Source organism: Bos taurus, chromosome 12, assembly GCF_002263795.3.
Source record: "Bos taurus isolate L1 Dominette 01449 registration number 42190680 breed Hereford chromosome 12, ARS-UCD2.0, whole genome shotgun sequence".
Classification (NCBI taxonomy): Eukaryota; Metazoa; Chordata; class Mammalia; order Artiodactyla; family Bovidae; genus Bos; species Bos taurus.
In genome coordinates, this window is record NC_037339.1 from 52839575 (window position 1) to 52860133 (window position 20559).

Sequence of the window (20559 nt, forward strand, 5' to 3'; positions counted from 1 at the left end):
GAGAGGGCGATTTTCTTTCTCCTGGACTCTTCGCTCTCTCACCACTCTGTTTTTGCATTACCAATTAGGGGCTTAACAGCATCATCTCAAAGCCTTTCCGCTCCACGTTTTTACTTTTTGGTACTCAACGTTCCCTGGCCTTTTGGATTTCGATTGGTTTAACCAGCTAGTGGCTAGTAGATGCTGTCGTTCAGCACAAGCGCTCTGGCAAAAGACCAAACCTGCGGGCATTCTCCGTACCCCGCCAAGGCAGGCACCTGCAGCGCCTGCTTTTTTGGAACACCGCCCCTGGTTCTCAAGTCGGCGCACTTCGCTCGCCGGCCGCGGCTAGAGGAAGTGCCGGTGGCGGGAAAGTGCTGGCCGCGTCCAATCAGGCACCTGGGATTGGGTAGCGTGGGCGGGGGCGGTGGCCCAAGGACCCCGGCCCGCGCCCCGCCCCTCGCGAGCGCCTCGGGCCCCCACCTCGAAGTCCTGTCCTACACCCCGGCCCCGCCCACCAGGCGCCCGCGCCCCGCCCCGCCCGGGGGCCGCGGCTAAAACCCGGAGCCTTCACTGCGCCCAGGGGACTGGAGGGACGCTCTGAGCATGTGCAGAGCGGCTCGGCGGCGGCTGCTTCGGCGGGAGGCTGGGCCCGGGTGCTGATGCGAATCGCCCGCTCGGCCTCCGCCTAGCGTGGTCGTCAGTCCGGGCCGGGGCGGTAGGGAAGGAGCCGTAGCTTCTCCCTGCGGCGCGAGGAGCCGGTGCTTCGGCACGCCCCCACCCCCTCCCCGGGTGTCCGAGGCGCCCTCTGGGCCCACGATGATGGCGGAGCAGGTGAAATGCGCTTCGGCGGGGGGCGGCTCCGGAGCGGGCTCCGGGCAGGTGGTGAACACCGAGCTGGAGGTGAAGAAGCTGAAGGAGCTGGTGCGCATGCTGGAGAAGCAAAACGAGCAGCTGCGTAGCCAGACGGCCACCGCGTCCGCCGCCCCGCACCTGCTGCTCCTGTCGCCGCCGCCGCCGCCCGCCGCGCCGCCGCCCGCCGGGGCCTGTAGCCCCTTGGCCCCGCGGAGCCCTCCGGCCGCCGCCGCCGCCTCGGGGGGCCTGGGGTTGGGGCTGGCCTTGGCTGCGGGGGGAGGCGGCGGCAGCGGCGGCTCCAGCCCCGCTTTCCCGGGGACCTACTGCCTGCCCAGCCCGGCGCCCTCCCTGCTCTGCAGCCTGGCGCAGCCCCCCGAGGCTCCCTTCGTCTACTTCAAGCCTGCGGCGGGCTTCTTCGGCGCGGGCGGCTGCGGCGGCGGCCCGGAGCCCGGGGGCGCGGGGACACCGCCGGGGGCCGCCGCCGCGCCCTCCTCGCCGCCCCCCACGCTGTTGGACGAGGTGGAGCCGCTGGATCTGGAGAGCTTGGCCGCCTGGCGGGACGAGGACGACTACACCTGGTATTGCCGAGCTCCGCTGCGACCCCCGGGGAGGGCGAGGGCTGGGCGGGAGAGTGGGGGGACCACAGCCATCGTCCGTAGACGGGGTGACCAGGCAGATGCTGAGCTGGGCGATAAGCAGAGGCTGTTGAACCAGGGTGGAAACCTATTTTCTCATAGTTCAGGCTGATCATCAACAGGCTGACCCGTTGTCTGGGGATGAGCTAGCTGGTCCTTTTCATCTTGTTTTGTCTTTGCTGATGATTGGGTACCAAAGCTCCTCGTTAGCGTTAACTGCAAAATCCACGCTGTCTTTTTGTCACTCGGTCCTGCTTTTTTTTTTCTTCAGTCTTTTGGGGGATGGGTAGGGGTTGGCCTCTATCTGCGCTGTTACTGTTCTGTCCTCCCAAACCAAGACTGGGGGCAGCATTGGCGTGCTGTCCCTACCTCCTTGGTACCCTGAGCCACCTAGTGATGGCTCTCTCTTGAAGAGGTTCGTTCTGTCTGTTGATTGTCTTCATTCGCTGCATCTTTGATAGCTTCTCACTTCAGAGACTGACTTGCTTTTCGCAGTGTGCTGAACTCACTGGCTTTCCTATCAGTAAGGGTGATAAGAAAAAAAAAAGCTTTTCGGGGAATGGTGTGAGCAGCTTGAAGGCACTCTGTTACCTAGGACCCGAGGAACTTGCTTAAAAAAATAAATTCGTGATTGAAGAAAAGTGAGCTTAGAGAAGCTGCTTTTATTTATTTATTTTTTAGGAACTACAAGTTATCTGAAAACTTGAGGCTGGCAGCCCTTATTCGCTTGAAATCTGTTAGCTCTATTTTCACAGATCAGTGGGTGCCTGGGGGCGGTAGTGGTTGTAGTTCTGATTTCTTTATTTGTAATGGTGCTTGCTCATGGAGTAGTCACTTCATGCCTTTAGGTTGGTTCACATTGTCCTTGGTCACTAGAGGCAGTGTGATGTGGTCAGATGAGTAGATCCTTCAGATCAGGTGGGACTTAGGTTCAGGCCTGGTGAATGAACAGCATTCACGTCTACTTAGCAGTGGCCTGAAGAATAGTTGTAGTCCTTTTCTCTATAATCTCAGGTCCTCTTCCTGTCTTCAGGCTGGGTTTTCCTCACTTTCTTTGTGTTTCTGTTCTGATTGCTCAGGAGGGAATGAGAGATGGAGAACCTTTTTGGTTCCTTTTTTTCGCACTCTTACGGTGAGAACTGTGACTGTAAGGTTCACTAATTGACTTGATTCTGAGAGTCAAAATACTTGGAGCTCTTTCTATAAATAGGGGTAGTCATCCTCCTTCTGATTATGTTCAGGCAGCTGGGCAGGAGGCACAGGTTGTAAATATTGAAGCCACTCACTGCTTTCTGGAACTTTAACCATTTCATTTTTGTAAAGTCCAGGCTGTATTGTAACTTCAAATTCAGCCTGAATATGGCACCAGAAAATGCCCTCATGGTGGTTCTTAAGGTAGTTCCTAGTAACTGTAAGCCCTTTCGCCACTTTCAAATTATTTTAGATTGATTTAGTCCCCACTTGGCCTTTTCTGGAGATGTGTGCTTAAATAATAGAAGGAAACTTACTGTATTTTGGATGGGGATCGATCCTGTGCTTTAAAACTGTTAGCATTTTAAAACTTATTATGATATACTTACTATTTTACAAGTGTATTAGATTTACTAGCACATATGTTGTGAATATAATTGTAATATTTTCTTTTATTAAATGGATTTCAACTATATTTTGTTATCCTCCAACTGTTGCTAGTATTTTGATACCTAGGGTTTCCTTTTGTAGTTAAATTTTTGTCAAAACAGCATTAAAGTAACTTAAAAAATCACCTACGTAATGAGATTAGCCAATCAGCACTTGAGATGATTTGAAGCAAATCTAACCAGGTTTGAGTTGTAGCAGGATTTACTAATTTCACTCATCAAGTATATAGGTGAATGAATAAATCAATGCCTTGACACTTTACGGATGTTTCTACAGACCAATGGGACACCGTTTAGAGTATCTTCTTCAGAACAAACCAGGGTTAGAATCCCAAATGGAAAAACAGGGAGGGGTTGTTAATCTTAGTGGGATGGACTTAAATTTTTTTTTAAGTCCCCTGATTTATAGAAAATCATAGCATTTTTATACATTGAGATTTTTGTATTGCAGTACTTGGTTTATTGCTGAACAAGCAGTCAACGGGATTTACTTTTCAAAACTAAGCCCACTTGTTGATGCTTGAAGAGTTCTCTGATGTTCCTTCATCCCCATAAACCTCATCTCCCACCCTGGTGACGTCATTTGGCTTCCATGATGTGTTTGCAGGAGAGCAGCTTCACTTCCCACCCCTATTTATTAAGAAACAATTAAAGCTGACAAAATATGTACTTGATTATTTTTTAAAAAATTTTAAAATTTTACATATTCATGGTAAAAGACAAAACACAGAAGTGAATATAAAGTCACAAAGGTCTTCCCTTTTGTCCTTAATTTACTACTGTGACTGAGGTAACCTTGTTAACCTTCAAGATAATTATACAAATTAACATGCAAATGTACACATCAGTACTTTTACACTTAGCTTTCATTATATGTATCTTGCCAGTCTGTCCCCCTGTGCAAACAGTTGGATCATTTTTTCCCTGCAAACTTTAAACTTTTTATTTTGTATTGGATTATAGCCAATTAACATTTTGTGGTAGTTTCAGGTATAGAGTGAAGGGGCTCTGCCATACATATACAGGGATCCTTTCTCCCCCAAACCCACTTCCTATCCAGGCTGACACATAACATTGAGTAGAGTTCTATGTCTTACACAACAGGCTCTTGTTGGTTATCCATTTTGAATGTAGCAGTGTGTACGTGACCTTCCCAAACTCCCTAACTATCCCTTTGTCCCCGCAATCATAAGTTGGTTTTCTAAGTCTATAAGTCTCTTCCTGTTTTGTAAGTTCATTTGTATCTTTTCTTTTTAGATTCGTTATTAAAGTAACACTGTTAAGGAATAAGTTACTGTTAACTTTTATTACCTACAATTTTTCATGCATTTTTATCATGACTTTATCCTAATGGGTTAAACAAATTGATTATTTAGAATAGTACTTCCTGCTTAAATGTCATAGAGAAAGTTCAGGAAAGAAAGTGCGCAAATGTAGGTTAATCATTGAACATTTTAGAAGTTCTTTTATGCAAGGCTACTTCAAATAAAATCTTAGAATATAACTGTTCATCTTCTGTTACAACCTAGGCAAAATTTGGCTCAAGAGAAAACAGTGAATAACAGAATAACATTTGCTTGGTGATAGTTTATTAATCAGTCAGATCTCATAGGCCTTTTTTCCCAAACAAGTTATTTAACCTAAAAGCATCTTCTGATTAAAAAAAATTGGATGTAAGAACGATGTGTTCTGCTTTTTGTTTTGAAGAAAAGCTTTGAAACAAAACAATTGTCTCATTTCTTCAAATTCTTATCTTAGTTGAATTTTAAAGTGTTTAACTTTGCCTCAGTATAGTCTGGTTATTTTAGCACAGTTCTGCTAGAATTAAATGTGTGAAAATTGAGTTGGTGGTTTCAGAATCTTAAGTCCAGTTATTACAATTCTATAGTAAACTTTACATCCTGCTCTGCTGTTGATGCCATCATATTATGAACTTGACAGCCTCAGCTCTCCAGGAGACCACAGACTAGAAAGTATAGCAGAGAAACTGATCATCAGCAGCAAATTAAAAGCTCAAAAGGACTAAAGTCCCAGTTCACGCATGAATGATTTGCTGGTCTGTACAGAAGAATGTTTTAAAGGGCTCTGTCCCAGTGTCACCAGGCTAAAAAGGACCAGGGTCCTTCTTAGGACCAGGAGAGGGAATCAGACTGGTATGAAGTGCCCATGGGAACAGTAAGTCATTAAGTGCATACTGGACCTTTCTCTGACCTATTTCAGTGTTAAGGGACTGAAGCTCCAAGGAGAAATAACTTATGTGAACCTCTTCAGTTATTTACTGAAAGAATTGACTAAAAATCAGGTTATGTGGATTCAAAAGCATTTATACCATTGATTATTTTTTTTTCCTCCAGGCATGGTTGTGACCCATTAGTAGGCTCCAAAGTCCATTTCATGGACTGACCTGTATTATTTTTTAATGAAGTGCAATAGACTATAAAATTAGGATCAGAGTGCCTGTATCTTATAATGCAAACATGGGTTGATTAAACTTATTTCAGTTTTATGTGTATATGTCCTACGTTGAAATAGTAAGTGCACTTGTGCATTATGGCTAAAGTTAGAATTTTCTAACTCCCAAGTTTTTCTGTTTTAAAGCAAAATGGATTTGGAAAAACAAGTAGAAGAGCACAGTTCCGTGAGGATAGTGTAGCGCTGGGGCATCTCAGGGCCTGCACACCTCAACCAGAAGACGAGCGTATTCAGACAATGTCAAGATTAAAACATGCCAGCTGATATAAAATATAACCATATAAGGAAGCATTTATTTTAGTGGAGTAGCAATTAGCAGAGTATTGGGGTTTATGTAAAAGGGATGTGGCAGGGATTTTAACTTGCTCAGTTGGGAAGGACAGGGGAAAAGTTCTTAATGATACAAGGGTAAAATGGTGGAAAATACAAATTACGGAAAGTTTAGTGAATGAGATATTCATCCTCCTTGTATACCACCAGGGCCCTGGACAGCTGGCTAAAATCATTGCCAGTTTTGCATCAAAGCTGTTGAACACCTTGTGCTATACATATGGCACAGCTAAATTAGACCACCTAAACTGTTTTGGGTTTTTTTTTTATAATTGATTTTCAGTGAAAAGACCAGAGGGTACTTCACTTTCTGACAATGCTAATTGAAAATACGCAGTGTTTTCTCAGAGCAAGGGGAGTTGACTGAAGTCTCTGCTGATGTGCCTTCTTAAATGAGTAACTTTGAAAACCCTGCAGGGAGAGGTTGAAATAGAGTTTAGATCTAAATGTGGAGGGAGAGGGAGTGTCTGCCTTAGGACCCTTTAATAACTAAAATTTAGACTTGATGTATCCTTTTAAATAGTTTAGTGGGGGTAGATTTCTGACCGGCTTAACCCTAGCAGGTGCTACTGAATCTAAGCTGACTAAAGATTGATTGATTGTGCTAATCAGCTACCGTGTTTTACCTTTGCTTAATATAAAACTTCTAGTGATTGAAGCCTCTTAAAATGGCTTTTCTGAAAATTGACACATTTTCCTTTTCCGTGACAGGTCTGTGATATGCATGTAATTGTTTTGCAGTAACATTTATTTTTGATTATCTGCAAAAAGGTTGTTTTTAGAACCAAACGTTGAGATTAGCCAAGACAATTTTTCTAGACATTCTGAAATACATTTGAAGCATTAAGGGTTATTATGGTAGACTTTGAATATTCCTTTTGGAAGATTTGAAGAGAGGGGAAGGAAAATTAGAGTGTGACGTTTTAAATGATAGCTTTTCTAATATTTGTAGGATCCTCAAGTGTTAGACTAAGGCTTTTTAGATATTCTTGCCAGATTCTAACATACCATCAATGAAACAGTACAAGGTGAAAGAGCAATTGGTAGGAGGTATGTTGTATTAACAGTGGCAAATTAGGATATTGTAAATATTGCTGGCATTGTAATGCTGAGGTGAACTTTATGACTTCTCAGAAGATAAGAGCCATTTACGAGAAACACAGGTTTTACCTTGCTTATGTAATTTTGGAGACATACTCAGGGAGTTTGTAACCACATGGTCTTCATAACTAATTGCCCTTTACTTCCTTTTAAATCCAGTTCTAGGCCTAGCCAGAGACGTAGTAGGGCTCAAAACTATCCTGGAAACTTTGTTTTAGAGGCTGACTTAAAAATGATCCTTTGTCTTCATTCCATATATTTTCATAGTGCTTCTAAAGTTCTGTCAAAGTTATACAATAAATAGGATGTAAATAATACAAAAAACGCATCTATACAGAGACCTATTACAGAAAGCAACTGTCTGCTACCCCTGAGTCTTCCATATAGATACTGCTGTGTACTCCCTTAGCAGTTTCTTCATTCTTTATTTCTAAGGTCTTTATACCACATGATCTTAAAAATCTATAGACTTGTTTTAGAAAATAAAGACTAAGCACTCTTCCCTTCATCCGCCATATGTTCTTCCCTTTCTCATAAGAGTTTTCATAGTTTCTTCCCTTAAATTGTTAGTTATTACTGTTACTAGCTGAGCCCTGTTAATTGTATGTTACATTCATTTTCTCCAATCTCTTTGTTCTTCCCAAGAGTTAGTAACAGCCTCTCTGTTTTCTTTTCACTTTCTTTAATCCCTTGTTACTAATTATTTGTCTAAACGTGCTCCTGGAGTCATAAAGTTTCTCAAGAAGGTCAAAGATATTTGATGATACCTTAAATCTGTTTTTAAAAATTTACTTTGTGGTGGCATCCCTTCTAGAACCCTTAATTCCATCGCTCCATCCTTTACTGCCGGCTCCTTAGACTAGATGCACAGTGCTCTTGTCATTGGTAACTCCTTCGGTTTCTTGGTAGTATTGATCTCCTGTTTCATAAACCTTTGTCTCAGAATTTCATTTATTCTTGTGGGTGGGGTGCAGTCTCAGTAGCTTTCTGAGGACATGCACGAGAAGGACTTTGAAATCTTGTGTATTTGACAATGTCCGTATTCTGTTCTCATGCAAGATTCATAGTTGGGCTGGCTATAAAAGTCTAAGTCAGTTATTTTTCCTCATGTGTAAGGGCCCTGTTCCATGGTTTCAGTTTTTATTGTTTTACAGCTGTTGAAGCGCACTGTGATTTGGACGGTGAATTCTTTGTGACTTTTTCTTTGGTTTTCTTTCTTTACTCCTAAGGCTCTTAAGTGTCATTGTGTACCTTGTATGGGTCTGTCTCCTCACTGGTCGCACTGGGCATTTGTGGGCGCCTTCAGTCTAGAACTTGATGGCCTGCCTTCAACTTTGGAAAATTTTCGGCCTTTACAAAACCTTTCTTCACTTTCATGTTGTTTAGAACTTAAAACAGTCAGATGGGCCCTGCCTGGTACAATTTTAATTTTCTTATCCCTCTCCTCCTGTTGTTAATCTTTGTGTTTTGCTCCTGGAAGACTTCCTCAACTTGATCTTTCAAGCTCACTTATTGAATGTTTTGTTTCTTCTATTAACAGTTGAAAAGTTTCATTTGCCAAGAAAGAAGTAACTGCTTCTTTGTAAATATCCTGGTTTTGTCTTGTGAATACAACATTTTTTTCTCAGTTGATGTCAGTTATAATCATCTTGGACTTTTCATCTGTTACCTGCATTGTTTTTCTCTTTAGTTCTTTTTTCCCCTTCTACTTCTAGTCTCATGGTTTTACTTAAAAGGAATATTCCATGTATCTGATGTCTTTTGTTGTCTCTTCATACCCAAAGGTGGTATTGAAATTGATCTGTCAAGGCTCTGTGTGGATGGAGCTCTTTGGCTGACTTTACTAGACATGGGGTAGGTGGTCAGTTGAGGTTTCATTACCACTAGGTCTTCTCTCGGGTTCATCTGGGTCTCCAAACATAAACTTTCTGTACTCCTGGGAGATAGAAGGCAGTCAGCTTTAGGAATGTAAAGGGGAAAACAGGGCAAGTTAGCAAGAAGATTCAGAGAAGGCAATGGCACCCCACTCCAGCACTCTTGCCTGGAAAATCCCATGGATGGAGGAGCCTGGTAGGCTGCAGTCCACGGGGTCGCTAAGAGTCAGACACGACTGAGCGACTTCACTTTCACTTTTCACTTTCCTGCATTGGAGAAGGAAATGGCAACCCACTCCAGTGTTCTTGCCTGGAGAATCCCATGGATGGGGGAGCCTGGTGGGCTGCCGTCTATGGGGTCGCACAGAGTTGGATACGACTGAAGTGACTTAGCAGTAGCAGCAGCAGCAAGAAGATTTTCAGTTAGTCCCTCTGGTTCAGTGAGGTGCTTCCTCTCTCTTTCAGCTAGGTTTGGTGTGCCTGAAGTCAGTTTCTCTGGGTCACCCTTAGCCACATAGTAAGCCTCTGGTCTTAGGCGGTGGTGGAGGAGTGGTGGGACTTGCGTATGCAGTAGAGAAGGTGATCTGAGGTCCCAGTTATTCCTTATGCAGACTTTCAAGTGAATTCTTTGCTTTCAGTCACAGGCTCACCTCCATAGTCTATGAACTGCAGGATAGGGGTGAGACGTAGTAGCAGAAAGCATGAATGGACAACGGAAGATGAAAGAGATAACTCCCTGTACGTGACCATGGCGGAGCGGGTCCCAGAGCAGTCGCAAATGCCTCTGGGACGTGAGTGCTGCTTTTCAATGTGCTGTAAGGCCATGTGGTCAAATGAGAGAACCAGATTACGTGGGCATGGAGAGATTAAGCACATCTTTCTAAGGGGATCCCCTGCAAGTGAAAAGCAAAACACGCTACCAAAAAACCCCCCAGAATGATGGGAGTGTGTGAAATCCCTAGGCAGGCTGGTTGGTGGAGGTTTCTAGTGGCAGGAGGAAGGAACAGTTGTCCCGGGAGATGCTGGAGGTGATTTGCAGAGACGCACTTCACATGGGCGCTGAGATAGGTTCGTAAACAAGCCAAGGCTCAGACAGTGCATGAACTTGTGTGTGTATTAAGCAGTGAGGAAATTTTATTAAAAGAAACTGAAATATAAAGAAGTTGCATGGTGACTAGTGTTGTGGCTCATGTCTGTGGGGGCTGTGGCACCTGCCTGATAGATGGCAGCTCCGGGCTCACTGAAGGACAGGATGCAGTCAGCTGCTTATTGTCTTGGTGACATTTTTAATAAAGATTCATTACTGTGTAAGTGAACTGTGAAGTGCATATATTTAAAATGTACTATTTTGTATATATTGACGTATGTATAATCCATAAAGCTATCACCACAGTCAAGATACTGAATATATTCCAGCACTCCAAACTTCCTTGTGGCCCCTTGTATTTCATTCTCTCCTGATCCTGACCACCTCCAACTCAGCCACTGGTCTGTTTTCTGTCAGTCGAGGTTAGTTTGCATTTTCTGCACTTCTTTATCAGTGAAATCACAGAGCATGTCCTTTTTTTGTTTGGTCTGGCTTCTTTAAATCAAGGTATGACAAGTCCCCTTCTGAGAGTGCATTTGTAAGTCCAGCAGTTAGCCTGGGTGCTCAGCTAACACAATTGGCTATATAGTACTGTGCTGTAATAGGTTTATAATACTTTTAACACAAACACAAATAATGTTAATACATAAAAAACAAAAGACAGTTTTAAACTTTCAGTAGAGTACCTTAAAGTACAGTAGTACAGTACAGCGGCTCTACCATTGTTTTGCCTTGCTTCACTCTGTTATTTTCACTTTTGTTTCCATTGTTATTGCTTGTCACTTCTTAGTGGTACCCACTACATCACTGCTGCTTTTCCACTTGCTTACATACATCATGGGTTTAAAGATAGTGTCCTCTATACAGTCCTACGCAGTAAAGTACACAAAAGACCAACCGATTATAGAGGATGCACGCACGTTCACGGACAGCGTATGCCAGTCACGTGAACCATTACAACTTAACGTGATTAGTTGGATACGAATGCATGTTTGCAGCTTTGAAAGTTTGTGATTTGAAGGTTCTGATGTAGGGGACTTTATTTAATTATTTTGAAATTCATGTGTTGTTATATGAATCACTAGTTCATTTGTTTTTATTGTGAGGGTTTTAGATGATAGGGACACAATAATGGTTTGTCTTATCTGTTTATCTTTTTATGAACATTGAGGTTTTCAGTTTGGGGCTATTAAGTCTTTGTGTGGACACACAGCATTTGTGTCTTTCTGGTAAATACTTTATGACTTTTGAGTGGCTGGATCAGAGAGTAGGTGTATGTTAATTTTTAAAAGAAGCTGGCAGAATCTTTTCCAAAGTGGTTGTGCCATTTTATATTTCCACTGGCAGTGTAGCAGAGTTTCCTTTGCACCAGATTGTCACCAAGGCTTGCTATGGCTAGTCTTCTCCTTAGGCATTCTAATAGCTGTGTAGCAGTGTCTCACTGGGGCTCTCGTTTTTCCCTAATGAGTAATGGTGAGCATCTTTTCAACATCTGTTTGCCATCCATTGATCTTTGATGAAATGTCTGTTTAAATCTTTTGTTAATTTTTTAAAAACTGGGTTGCTTATTGAGTTTGTAGAATTTCATATGTATTCCCCTTATAAGTTCTTTTATCTGATAAATGATTTGTAAGTGTTTTCTCCCAATCCATGGTTAGTGATTCATTCTCTTTAATAGTCTGTTTCAAAGAGCAGAGAGACTTGTTAGTTTTGGTGAAGTCCAGTTTTTTCTTTTTTTTTTTCTTTTCTAGATCATGCTTTCAGTCTAAAAAATGTATCTAAGTAATACTTGCCAACCCAAAGACAGCAGGACTTTCATCTATGGTTTCTTCTAAAAGTTTTACAGTTTAGGTTTCACATTTTTGTGATCTGTTTTGAGTTAACTTTGGATATTGTGTCAAGTATGGATCAAGGCTCACTTTTTGCATGTATTTGTTCCAGCACTGTTCGTTCAAAACACTGCCTCTTGTTCATTGAATTGTCTTTGTAGTTTGTCAAAAATCAGTTTTCCATGTATCTGTATTTCTATTTATGGACCATCTGGTTTTTCCATTGATCTATTTATCCTCGTGCCGTCCTATTGATAAATTGTCTTCATTACTGTAGTCTCATGATAAGTCTTAATTAGTTAGCAGTAGCTCTCCGAATTCATTGTTTTGGCTATTCTAGGATCTTTGCACTTACATATGAATTTTAGAATCAGCTTTTACAAAAAGCCTGCTGAGATTTTGATTGGAATTTTGTTAAATGGATCAATTTAGGGCTAAGTGACATCTTCACAATATTTAGTTCTCTGACCCATGGACATGGCCTGTCTATATATGTATCTTTTAAAATTTCTCTCAGGACGATTATTATAGTTCTCAAGGAAAAGGTCTTGGCATCTTTCATCAGATTTATCCTTAGGCATCTTGTGGGTTTTTTTTATGCTATTGTAAATGGAAGTGAAATCTCAAAAATACTGATTGTTAGTAATTTTCTTTTTTTTTAGTTGCTCTTTTCTTTTGTACTTTGATCTGGTGTTCTATACTTCTGCTGCTAAGCTCACTTATTCTAGTATTTTTTTTGTATATTCTGGGCTTCACTGATAGCTCAGTTGGTAAAGAATCCACCTGCAATGCAGGAGACCCTGGTTCAACTCCTGGGTCAGGAGGATCCCGTGGAGAAGGGATAGGCTACCCACTCCAGTATTCTTGGGCTTTCCTGGTGGTTCAGCTGGTAAAGAATCCGCCTGCAATGCAGGATACCTGGGTTCAATCCCTGGGTTGGTAAGATCCCCTGGAGAAGGGAAAGGCTACCCACTTCAGTATTCTGGCCTGGAGTATTCTGTGGACTGTATGGTCCATGGAGTTGCAAAGAGTTGGACTTGACTAAGCAACTTTCACTTCACTTTATTTATTCCTCAGTGTTTTACATAGATGACCATGTCATAAAACAGATAAATTTGTTTCTATCCAAGCCAAATTGTTGCCTGATTGCAGTGGCCAGAACCTGCAGACCTCGTATTGTTCTTGATATTAAGGGGGAAGTGTTCAGCCTTTCACCGTTCAGTTCAGTCCAGTCGCTCAGTCGTGTCCGACTCTGTGCGACCCCATGAATTGCAGCACACCAGGCCTCCCTGTCAATCACCATCTCCCGGAGTTCACTCAGACTCACGTCCATCGAGTTGGTGATGCCATCCAGCCATCTCATCCTCTGTCGTCCCCTTTTCCTCCTGCCCCCAATCCCTCCCAGCATCAGAGTCTTTTCCAATGAGTCAACTCTTTGCATGAGGTGGCCAAAGTACTGGAGTTTCAGCTTTCACCGTTAAGGAGCCTTTTTTGGTGGTCGTTTAGTTTTGAAATCGTGTCTACTCTTGCAACCCCATGGACTTGTAGCCTGCCAGGCTCCTTTGTCCATGGGATTCTCCAGGCAAGAATACTGGAGTGGGTTGCCATTTCCTTCTCCAAGCTTTTTTTGTAGATGTCTTTAATAAGACTGATGATGTTTCCTCCTGTTTCCAATTTACTGAGTTTTTATCAGGAATGGATGTCATATGTTTTTCTTTGTATTTTGAGATTATCATATGGTTTTTCTATTTTAGTATATGTGGTAAGTTACACTGATATTTGAATGTTAAGCCAACCTTTCATTCATGGGATAAATCTCACTTGGTAATGATGTATTCCTTTTACATATGGTTGTACTGAATTCGCTAAAACATTTAGACCTGTTGGTTCTGTGTTCATAAGGGTCTTCAGTTTCCTACCTTGTGATGTCTGTATCTGGTTTGGGTATCAGGTTTCATGGCTGTGCTGGTCTCAGACTGTTAGCATGTGGGGCTCTCTTCTATTATTTTGAAAGAATTTGTGAAGAATTGTTGTTCCTCAAATACTTGGTAGAATTAGATAATGAAATGTTCTGGGCCTTGGCTTTTCTTTGTGGGTAGGTTTTGTTTGTCTTTGTATTATTCTTCTAACATGTGTATTTATTTTTAAAGTGCACATGTTGTAGCAAACATAATTGCGTCTCTTGTGACCCCTTTAAACATGAGGAGAAACTTGCTCGCATGCCCATCAAAGTATTTCCCCTTAGTTTTTATTGCTCAGTGTGTCTAGGGCGTGTGCTTAAACTGATCATTGGGCAAATGGGATTAATGGAATTGGCACAGTTGGCTCAGCTCAGCACATCCCTCTCAAGGTAGAGTCTCCAGATGGCAGTATCAGTATTACTTGGGAACTTGTTAGACGTTGAGTTCTTTGATCTCACTCCAGACCTACTGAATCGGGTTGGAGCTGCCTGCAATGATCAGGTGTTAGCAATTTGTGTTTTAACAAATCCTCAGATTTTGATACGTCAAAGATTGAAAACAACTGGCCTAGACTAATGTTTACCTAGGGGTATAGAGAGAGCTTTGTGGTAATAGTTTAGGGGTCTGACAGCAAGGAAGGGTGAAAGGCGAGGATCCACATAGCTTGGTAATCATCTTGCCACAGCAGGCCAAGGTGGGACTCAGGAATAAGAATTTTGAACTAACCAATATACTGTCAATGAAGCCAGGACTGTGGGCCACATTCTAAGGGAAGAATGATATGTTAGGAGTACTATTAAATTGATTAAAAGAGGTATTTTGGAACCTTCCTCTCTAACAGGAGTCAGCAAACCGTGTCCCATGGGCATATTGGACCTACTGCCTGGTTTAAAATCTAGCTAATCAGCTTAGATTTTTACATTTTTAAATGATGGGGAAAAATCAAAAGAATACTGTTTTGTGACATGTGAAAATTATGGGGAATTCAGCATTCCGTATCTATAAATAAAGTTTATAGGAACAACAGCCATACTTGTTATTTATCATCTGTGATATTTTGGGGTTGCAGAGGCAGAATTAAGTGGTTACGACAGAGACTGTGGCCCCAAAGCCTATATATTTACTAGCTGGTCCTTTATAGAAAAAAGCTTGCCAACCGTGAACTATAAGGGTAATTTGCTAAATAGTACATTCCGCAACCATCTGGGATAAATTACTCTAATAGGTGGTGGACCAGACTGTAACATAAAAGAGTGAATAACAAAGTATGTTATTTCAGGAATACCACCGCATTGGAATCATGGTAACTTTGCTTGAAAGAGTTTTACTTTAATGAGATTTGTAATTAGAATGCAGCTTTATATAGCAAGGTCAATTACTGGAGCCTGTGATTGTAATTTTCTTTCTTCCTTTTTTTAGTCAACTGCTGGTTAAGCCTGAAGATAAAGCTTTTTGTATTGCCCTATCACTAGAAAATATTCTAAAATGTACCAGGAGAGAAAAATCCATGTTATGACTTGAGTGGCTCTGGGGTGGTTATCCTGCCCACTTCTGTGTAATAGTGTGGGTGCTGGAGTGAGCTCTTCCCAAAACAAATTTTTGAAAGCAGTCAGGTTTTAATTGAGATGTAAGGACCTACCAAATTTAGTATAGATCTGAGACAGGGGACATACCTGATATATTTAAGGGTTGAGAGAATCAACACATAGCTGACTTTCATTTGTTTTTAGACTTATTTTTTAAAATGCAAGTCAAATTTGCCTTGTTTGCCACATCATGTTTATATGCGTGACCCCAAGGTCACAGAAAATGCTGTCATCAAAGAGATGAGATGAAAATGTTCATTTCCAGAAATACAAGTGAGCTGGTCAAATCATCATGGTGGCCCCTTTGAGGTCAGTTCAGTAACAAAAGCCCCAGATCTCTGACCCGCTGAGACAATATTCCGTAGTTTTTTGAAGTCCTCCTTGCCACCAAGCTACAGAAGGTGTCATCTTCTACTCGGGGATGTTTGTCTATTAAAAATAACTTTGATATTTTGAAATAATTAAATGTTAAGTTATAGAAACTGTTAAATACATGTTGTTTTCTCAAGTAGAAGAGAGGTAATCTCTATATAGCTATATAATCCCTATAATGCAGATTTCTTTTTTTAAGGTTGTACGTTGGCTCTTCAAAGACATTCCCGTCATCAGAGAAATCCCTGAGTCCTTTGCAGTGGTGTAGACATGTCCTAGATAACCCGACTCCGGAGATGGAAGCAGCAAGGCGTTCCCTGTGCTTTAGACTGGAGCAAGGTAACCGCGACCCGTCTACCCACCTCCTCAAACTCCCGCCACTGTCCACTGGGTCTTGTTGCTGGTTTTGGAGTAGACACTGAAACACCTTACCCTGAGGGGCGGGTGTTGCATGCAATTCACTTCACATGTTTACACAAGAGGGTTTCTCAGTGTAGAATATATTTAGTTCTGTGCTTGTTTTCAGTCATGTTTTCAGCTCCTTTTAGTGTTGTAGGAATACATATTTTTCTATTTTTTTTTTCTGTGTTTACAAACATACCACTAAATAAAATGGATCAGTCTTACATTCTCCTCGGATGGTTATAAGATTGTGTGGTTGAATTCCAAGATAGCAAACTGGGGTTCCACTGGGATCTGGGTACAGACCCTTTGAGTTCCCTAAATGTTTACTTGGATGTGTTAACTGGAAGTCTTAACTTTTATAAACTACGAGATAGTCTTCATATTCTATGTAACATTAATTACGGAGCCCAGCATACGTTAAAAAAAAAAAATCAGGATAGTTGTAGCAGGGAAAGAGAAAGCAAAAGGACTGAGCAGTACTCAGCTCTTGGCTATTTTGATAAAGCAGGCTAGTACTTAAGGCTGTGATTGCTGAGACTTTTGCTTGTTTCCTATGCTCTTGGTATCTGTTTCATTATTGAGGAACACTTTATTCCATGGATCACTCATGTCCAGATCACACTGGAGCTTGAAAACGGGGTTAAGCGTTAATCTTAACCCTCCAGATGAAAGAATCAGAGTAGTTGGGAGTAGGGCCAAGAGAATCTACATTGACAAGGTCACCAGTGCAATTCCTAAGCACGTTGAGGTTTGAGAACATGGCCTATCAAACTCTTGAAGGGTAACAAATGCTTATAAAATGTGGACATGATAAGATAGCTCTTAATTCTCGAGCTCTTAATTCAGACAGTCAGAACATTAAGTTCTTGATGTCTTTCATTGTGTTCTAACTGTGTTTATCTGAGGCAGTGACTCCACTCACTTTTAGGCGTGAGAACAGGGATGGTTAGAGAAGTTTATTAATGAGGACACAGTGGTCTTTGGAAGCAGAGCCAGGGCCTGGGTCTCCCTGACACTGAAGGCTGGTCTTAAGTAGTATTCCATACTGCTTTACTGGCAGAGTTAACAGAAAATGGGGGCAGACGTCCGTTTTAAATGTATCACGTTCAGTCATGTCCTACTGTTTGTGACCCCATGAAATGTAGCCCGCTAAGGCTCCTCTGTCCATGGGGTTCTCCAGGCAAGAATACTGGAGTGGGTTGCTGTTTTCTCCTCCAGGGGATCTTTCCAAACCAGGGATTGAACCCGAGTCTCCTGCATTGGCAGGTAGATTCTTTACCACTGAGCCACCTGTGGGGAAGGCCAAATTAGAAATCAGCAAGTTTTACTAGCATTTTAACTGAAACGAAATAAGTGATGTAGTAATGGAAAGTTTGAAGAGTGGAGTAGGAACAAAGGATTTCAGTTCAGTTGCTCAGTCGTGTCCGACTCTTTGTCACCCCATAGACTGTGGCATGCCAGGCTTCCCTGTCCATCACCAACTCTGGGAGCTTACTCAAACTCATGTCCATCGAGTCGGTGATGCCATCCAACCATATCATCCTCTGTCGTTCCCTTCTCCTCCCGGCTTCAATGTTTCCCACCATCAGGGTCTTTTCCAGTGAGTCAGTTCTTTGCATCAGGTGGCCAAAGTATTGGAGTTTCAGCTTCAGCATCAGTCCTTCCAGTGAGTATTCAGGACTGATTTCCTTTAGTATTGACTGGTTGGATCTCCTTGCAGTCCAAGGGACTCTCAAGACTCTTCTTCAACACCACAGTTCAAAAGCATCAATTCTTCAGTGCTCAGCTTTCTTTATAGTCCAACTCTTATATCCATACACGACTACTGGAAAAACCATAGCTTTGACTAGATGGACCTTTGTTGGCCAAGTAATGTCTCTGCTTTTTAATATGTTGTCTAGGTTGGTCATATCTTTTCTTGCAAGGAGCAAGCGTCTTTTAATTTCATGGCTGCAGTCACCATCTGCAGTGATTTTGGAGAAAAAGAAAATAAAGTCTGTCACTGTTTTCATCATTTCCCCGTCTATTTGAGTGATCATGATCTTAGTTTTCTGAATGTTGAGCTTTAAGCCAGCTTTTTCACTCTTCTCTTTCACTTTCATCAAGAGACTTTTTAGTTCCTCTTCACTTTTTGCTATTAGGGTGGTGTCATCTGCAGATCTGAGGTTATTGATGTTTCTCCCAGAAATCTTGATTCCAGCTTATGCTTCATCCAGCCCAGCATTTCGCATGATGTACTCTGCATATAAGTTAAATAAGCAGAGTGACAGTATATAGCCTTGACGTACTCCTTGCCTGATTTGGAACCAGTCTGTTGTTCCATGCCCAGTTCTAACTGTTGCTTCTTGACCTGCATACCCATTTCTCAGGAGGCAGGTCAGGTGGTCTGGTATTCCCATCTCTTGAAGAATTTCCCACAGTTTGTTGTGATCCACACAGTCAAACGCTTTGGCGTAGTCAGTAAAGCAGAAGTAGATGTTTTTCTGGACCTCTCTTGCTTTTTTGATGATCTGGTGGATGTTGGCGATTTTATCTCTGGTTCCTCTGCCTTTTCTAAATCCAGCTTGAACATCTGGAAGTTCATGGTTCATATACTGTTGAAGCCTGGCTTGGAGAATTTTGAGCATTACTTTGCTACCATGTGAGATGAGTGCAGTTGTGTGGTAGTTTGAACATTCTTTGGCATTGCCTTTCTTTGGGATTGGAATGAAAACTGACCTTTTCCAGTCCTGTAGCCACTGCTGCATTTTCCAAATTTGCTGGCATATTGAGTGCAGCACTTTCACAGCATCATCTTTTAGGATTTGAAATAGCTCAACTGGAATTCCATCACCTCCACTAGCTTTGTTTGTAATGATGCTTGACTTCACATTCCAGGATGTTTGGCTCTAGGTGAGTGATCATACCTTCATGATTATCTGGGTGGTGAAGATCTTTGTTGTCTAGTTCTTCTGTGTATTCTTGCCACCTTTTCTTAATATCTTCTGCTTCTGTTAGGTCCATACCATTTCTGTCCTTTATTGAGCCCATCTTTGCATGAAATGTTCCCTTGGTATCTCTAATATGCTTGAAGAGATCTCTAGTCTTTCATATTCTGTTGTTTTCCTCTGTTTCTTTGCATTGATCACTGAGGAAGGCTTTACTATCTCTCCTTGCTATTCTTTGAAATTTGCATTCAAATGGATATCTTTCCTTTTCCCCTTTCTTTCGCTTCTCTTCTTTTCACAGCTATTTGTAAGGCCTCCTCAGACAACCATTTTGGCTTTTTGCATTTCTTTTTCTTAGGGTTAAAACTTTGGTGACAGATGCATGTGTAAGATTATGGCCAAGACTCTGCTCTTGATTCTGGTCTCATTTCCCTGAATGGCCCTAAGCAGATCAGCAAACTCCCTGGGCTTTCCTCTTTCAAGGGTTGTATCCTTAAGTTTCCTTATTCCGACACCTCTGATTCAAGGACTTCTTTTGTGTATGTTTTCATCTATGCATTTGGCTCAGTTTCATTTGAAATTAAAATTCAGTTAGAATCCTTTAAGTTCAAGGATCAACAATATGAAAGAGATCAGACAGGAAATATTTTAGGCTTTGTGGGCCATCCAATTCTGCCATCCCTAGAAAACAGCTGTATATATAAACATTAGTGGACAAGGCTGTGGACAGAGAATTGAGTTTCCATGGGATTTTTTTTTCATGTGTCAAGAAATACACTGTTTTTTAAATTTTTGCTTTTTACCATTTTTAATGGTTAAAAATATTCATAGTTGGTGGTACTCTACAAAGAAGCAGGAAGGATTTGGGCCCCCCAGGTCATAGGTTTGCCGACCCCTGCTTTAGTTCACTTGCACACAAGGTGATTTAACACAATGTAACATATTATAGCTGAAAAATTAATCCTAATTGGTGGTTATTTTTGAGATTTTAGATTTATTATCTAGTTTTTCATCTAGTTTTTTACTCTAGATATTTTATCTAGATTTTATCTAGTGCCTTATTATCTAGTTTTCATTTCATTGGCAAGGGGCTCAGGCAGAATTGTGAGGTCAGGAGGACAAGAATTACAGTTTTATTCATAGTGTAATTTAACTTTCATATGAAGGTATTTGAGCAGAGAACTAGCTTTTCAAATCCAAAATTAGTCTTTTACTAAATTTGTATATAAATCTAAATCCTCTTTGGCTGTGACATTAAATGCTTTTGTTCCAAAGATCCATGATCCATAATCCCATTATGAGATAAGAAATGGATTAGAATAGGTGGTCCAATGGATTAAAAACAGTGTTTGAAGGTTAATATGTTATATAGCACAATACGTCTATAGTTTAGTATTAGTCCTCTGGACGTAATAGGGAAAATAGTAAGTTCCCACCACATTGTCCCGTGCCCGTTTTATTACCCAGATGCAGTTTCTTGAAAGCTCTTCTGGTTTTGTTGTCTAC

The 20559-nt window shown here is 41.7% G+C and overlaps 1 protein-coding gene across 2 annotated transcripts in view; it reads left to right on the forward strand.

Annotated features, from left to right (window-relative positions):
* The first annotated feature begins 566 nt into the window (after window positions 1–566).
* SLAIN1 (SLAIN motif family member 1) overlaps window positions 567–20559 on the forward strand; it is a 52637-nt gene continuing 32644 nt past the window's right edge. For both annotated transcript variants that reach the window (XM_002691900.7, XM_025000142.2), the window contains exons 1-2: window positions 567–1412; window positions 15921–16060. In XM_002691900.7, coding sequence (XP_002691946.4) covers window positions 799–1412; window positions 15921–16060 — 754 coding nt within the window. In that variant the 5' untranslated portion in view covers window positions 567–798. The remainder of the gene's footprint in view (window positions 1413–15920; window positions 16061–20559) is intronic.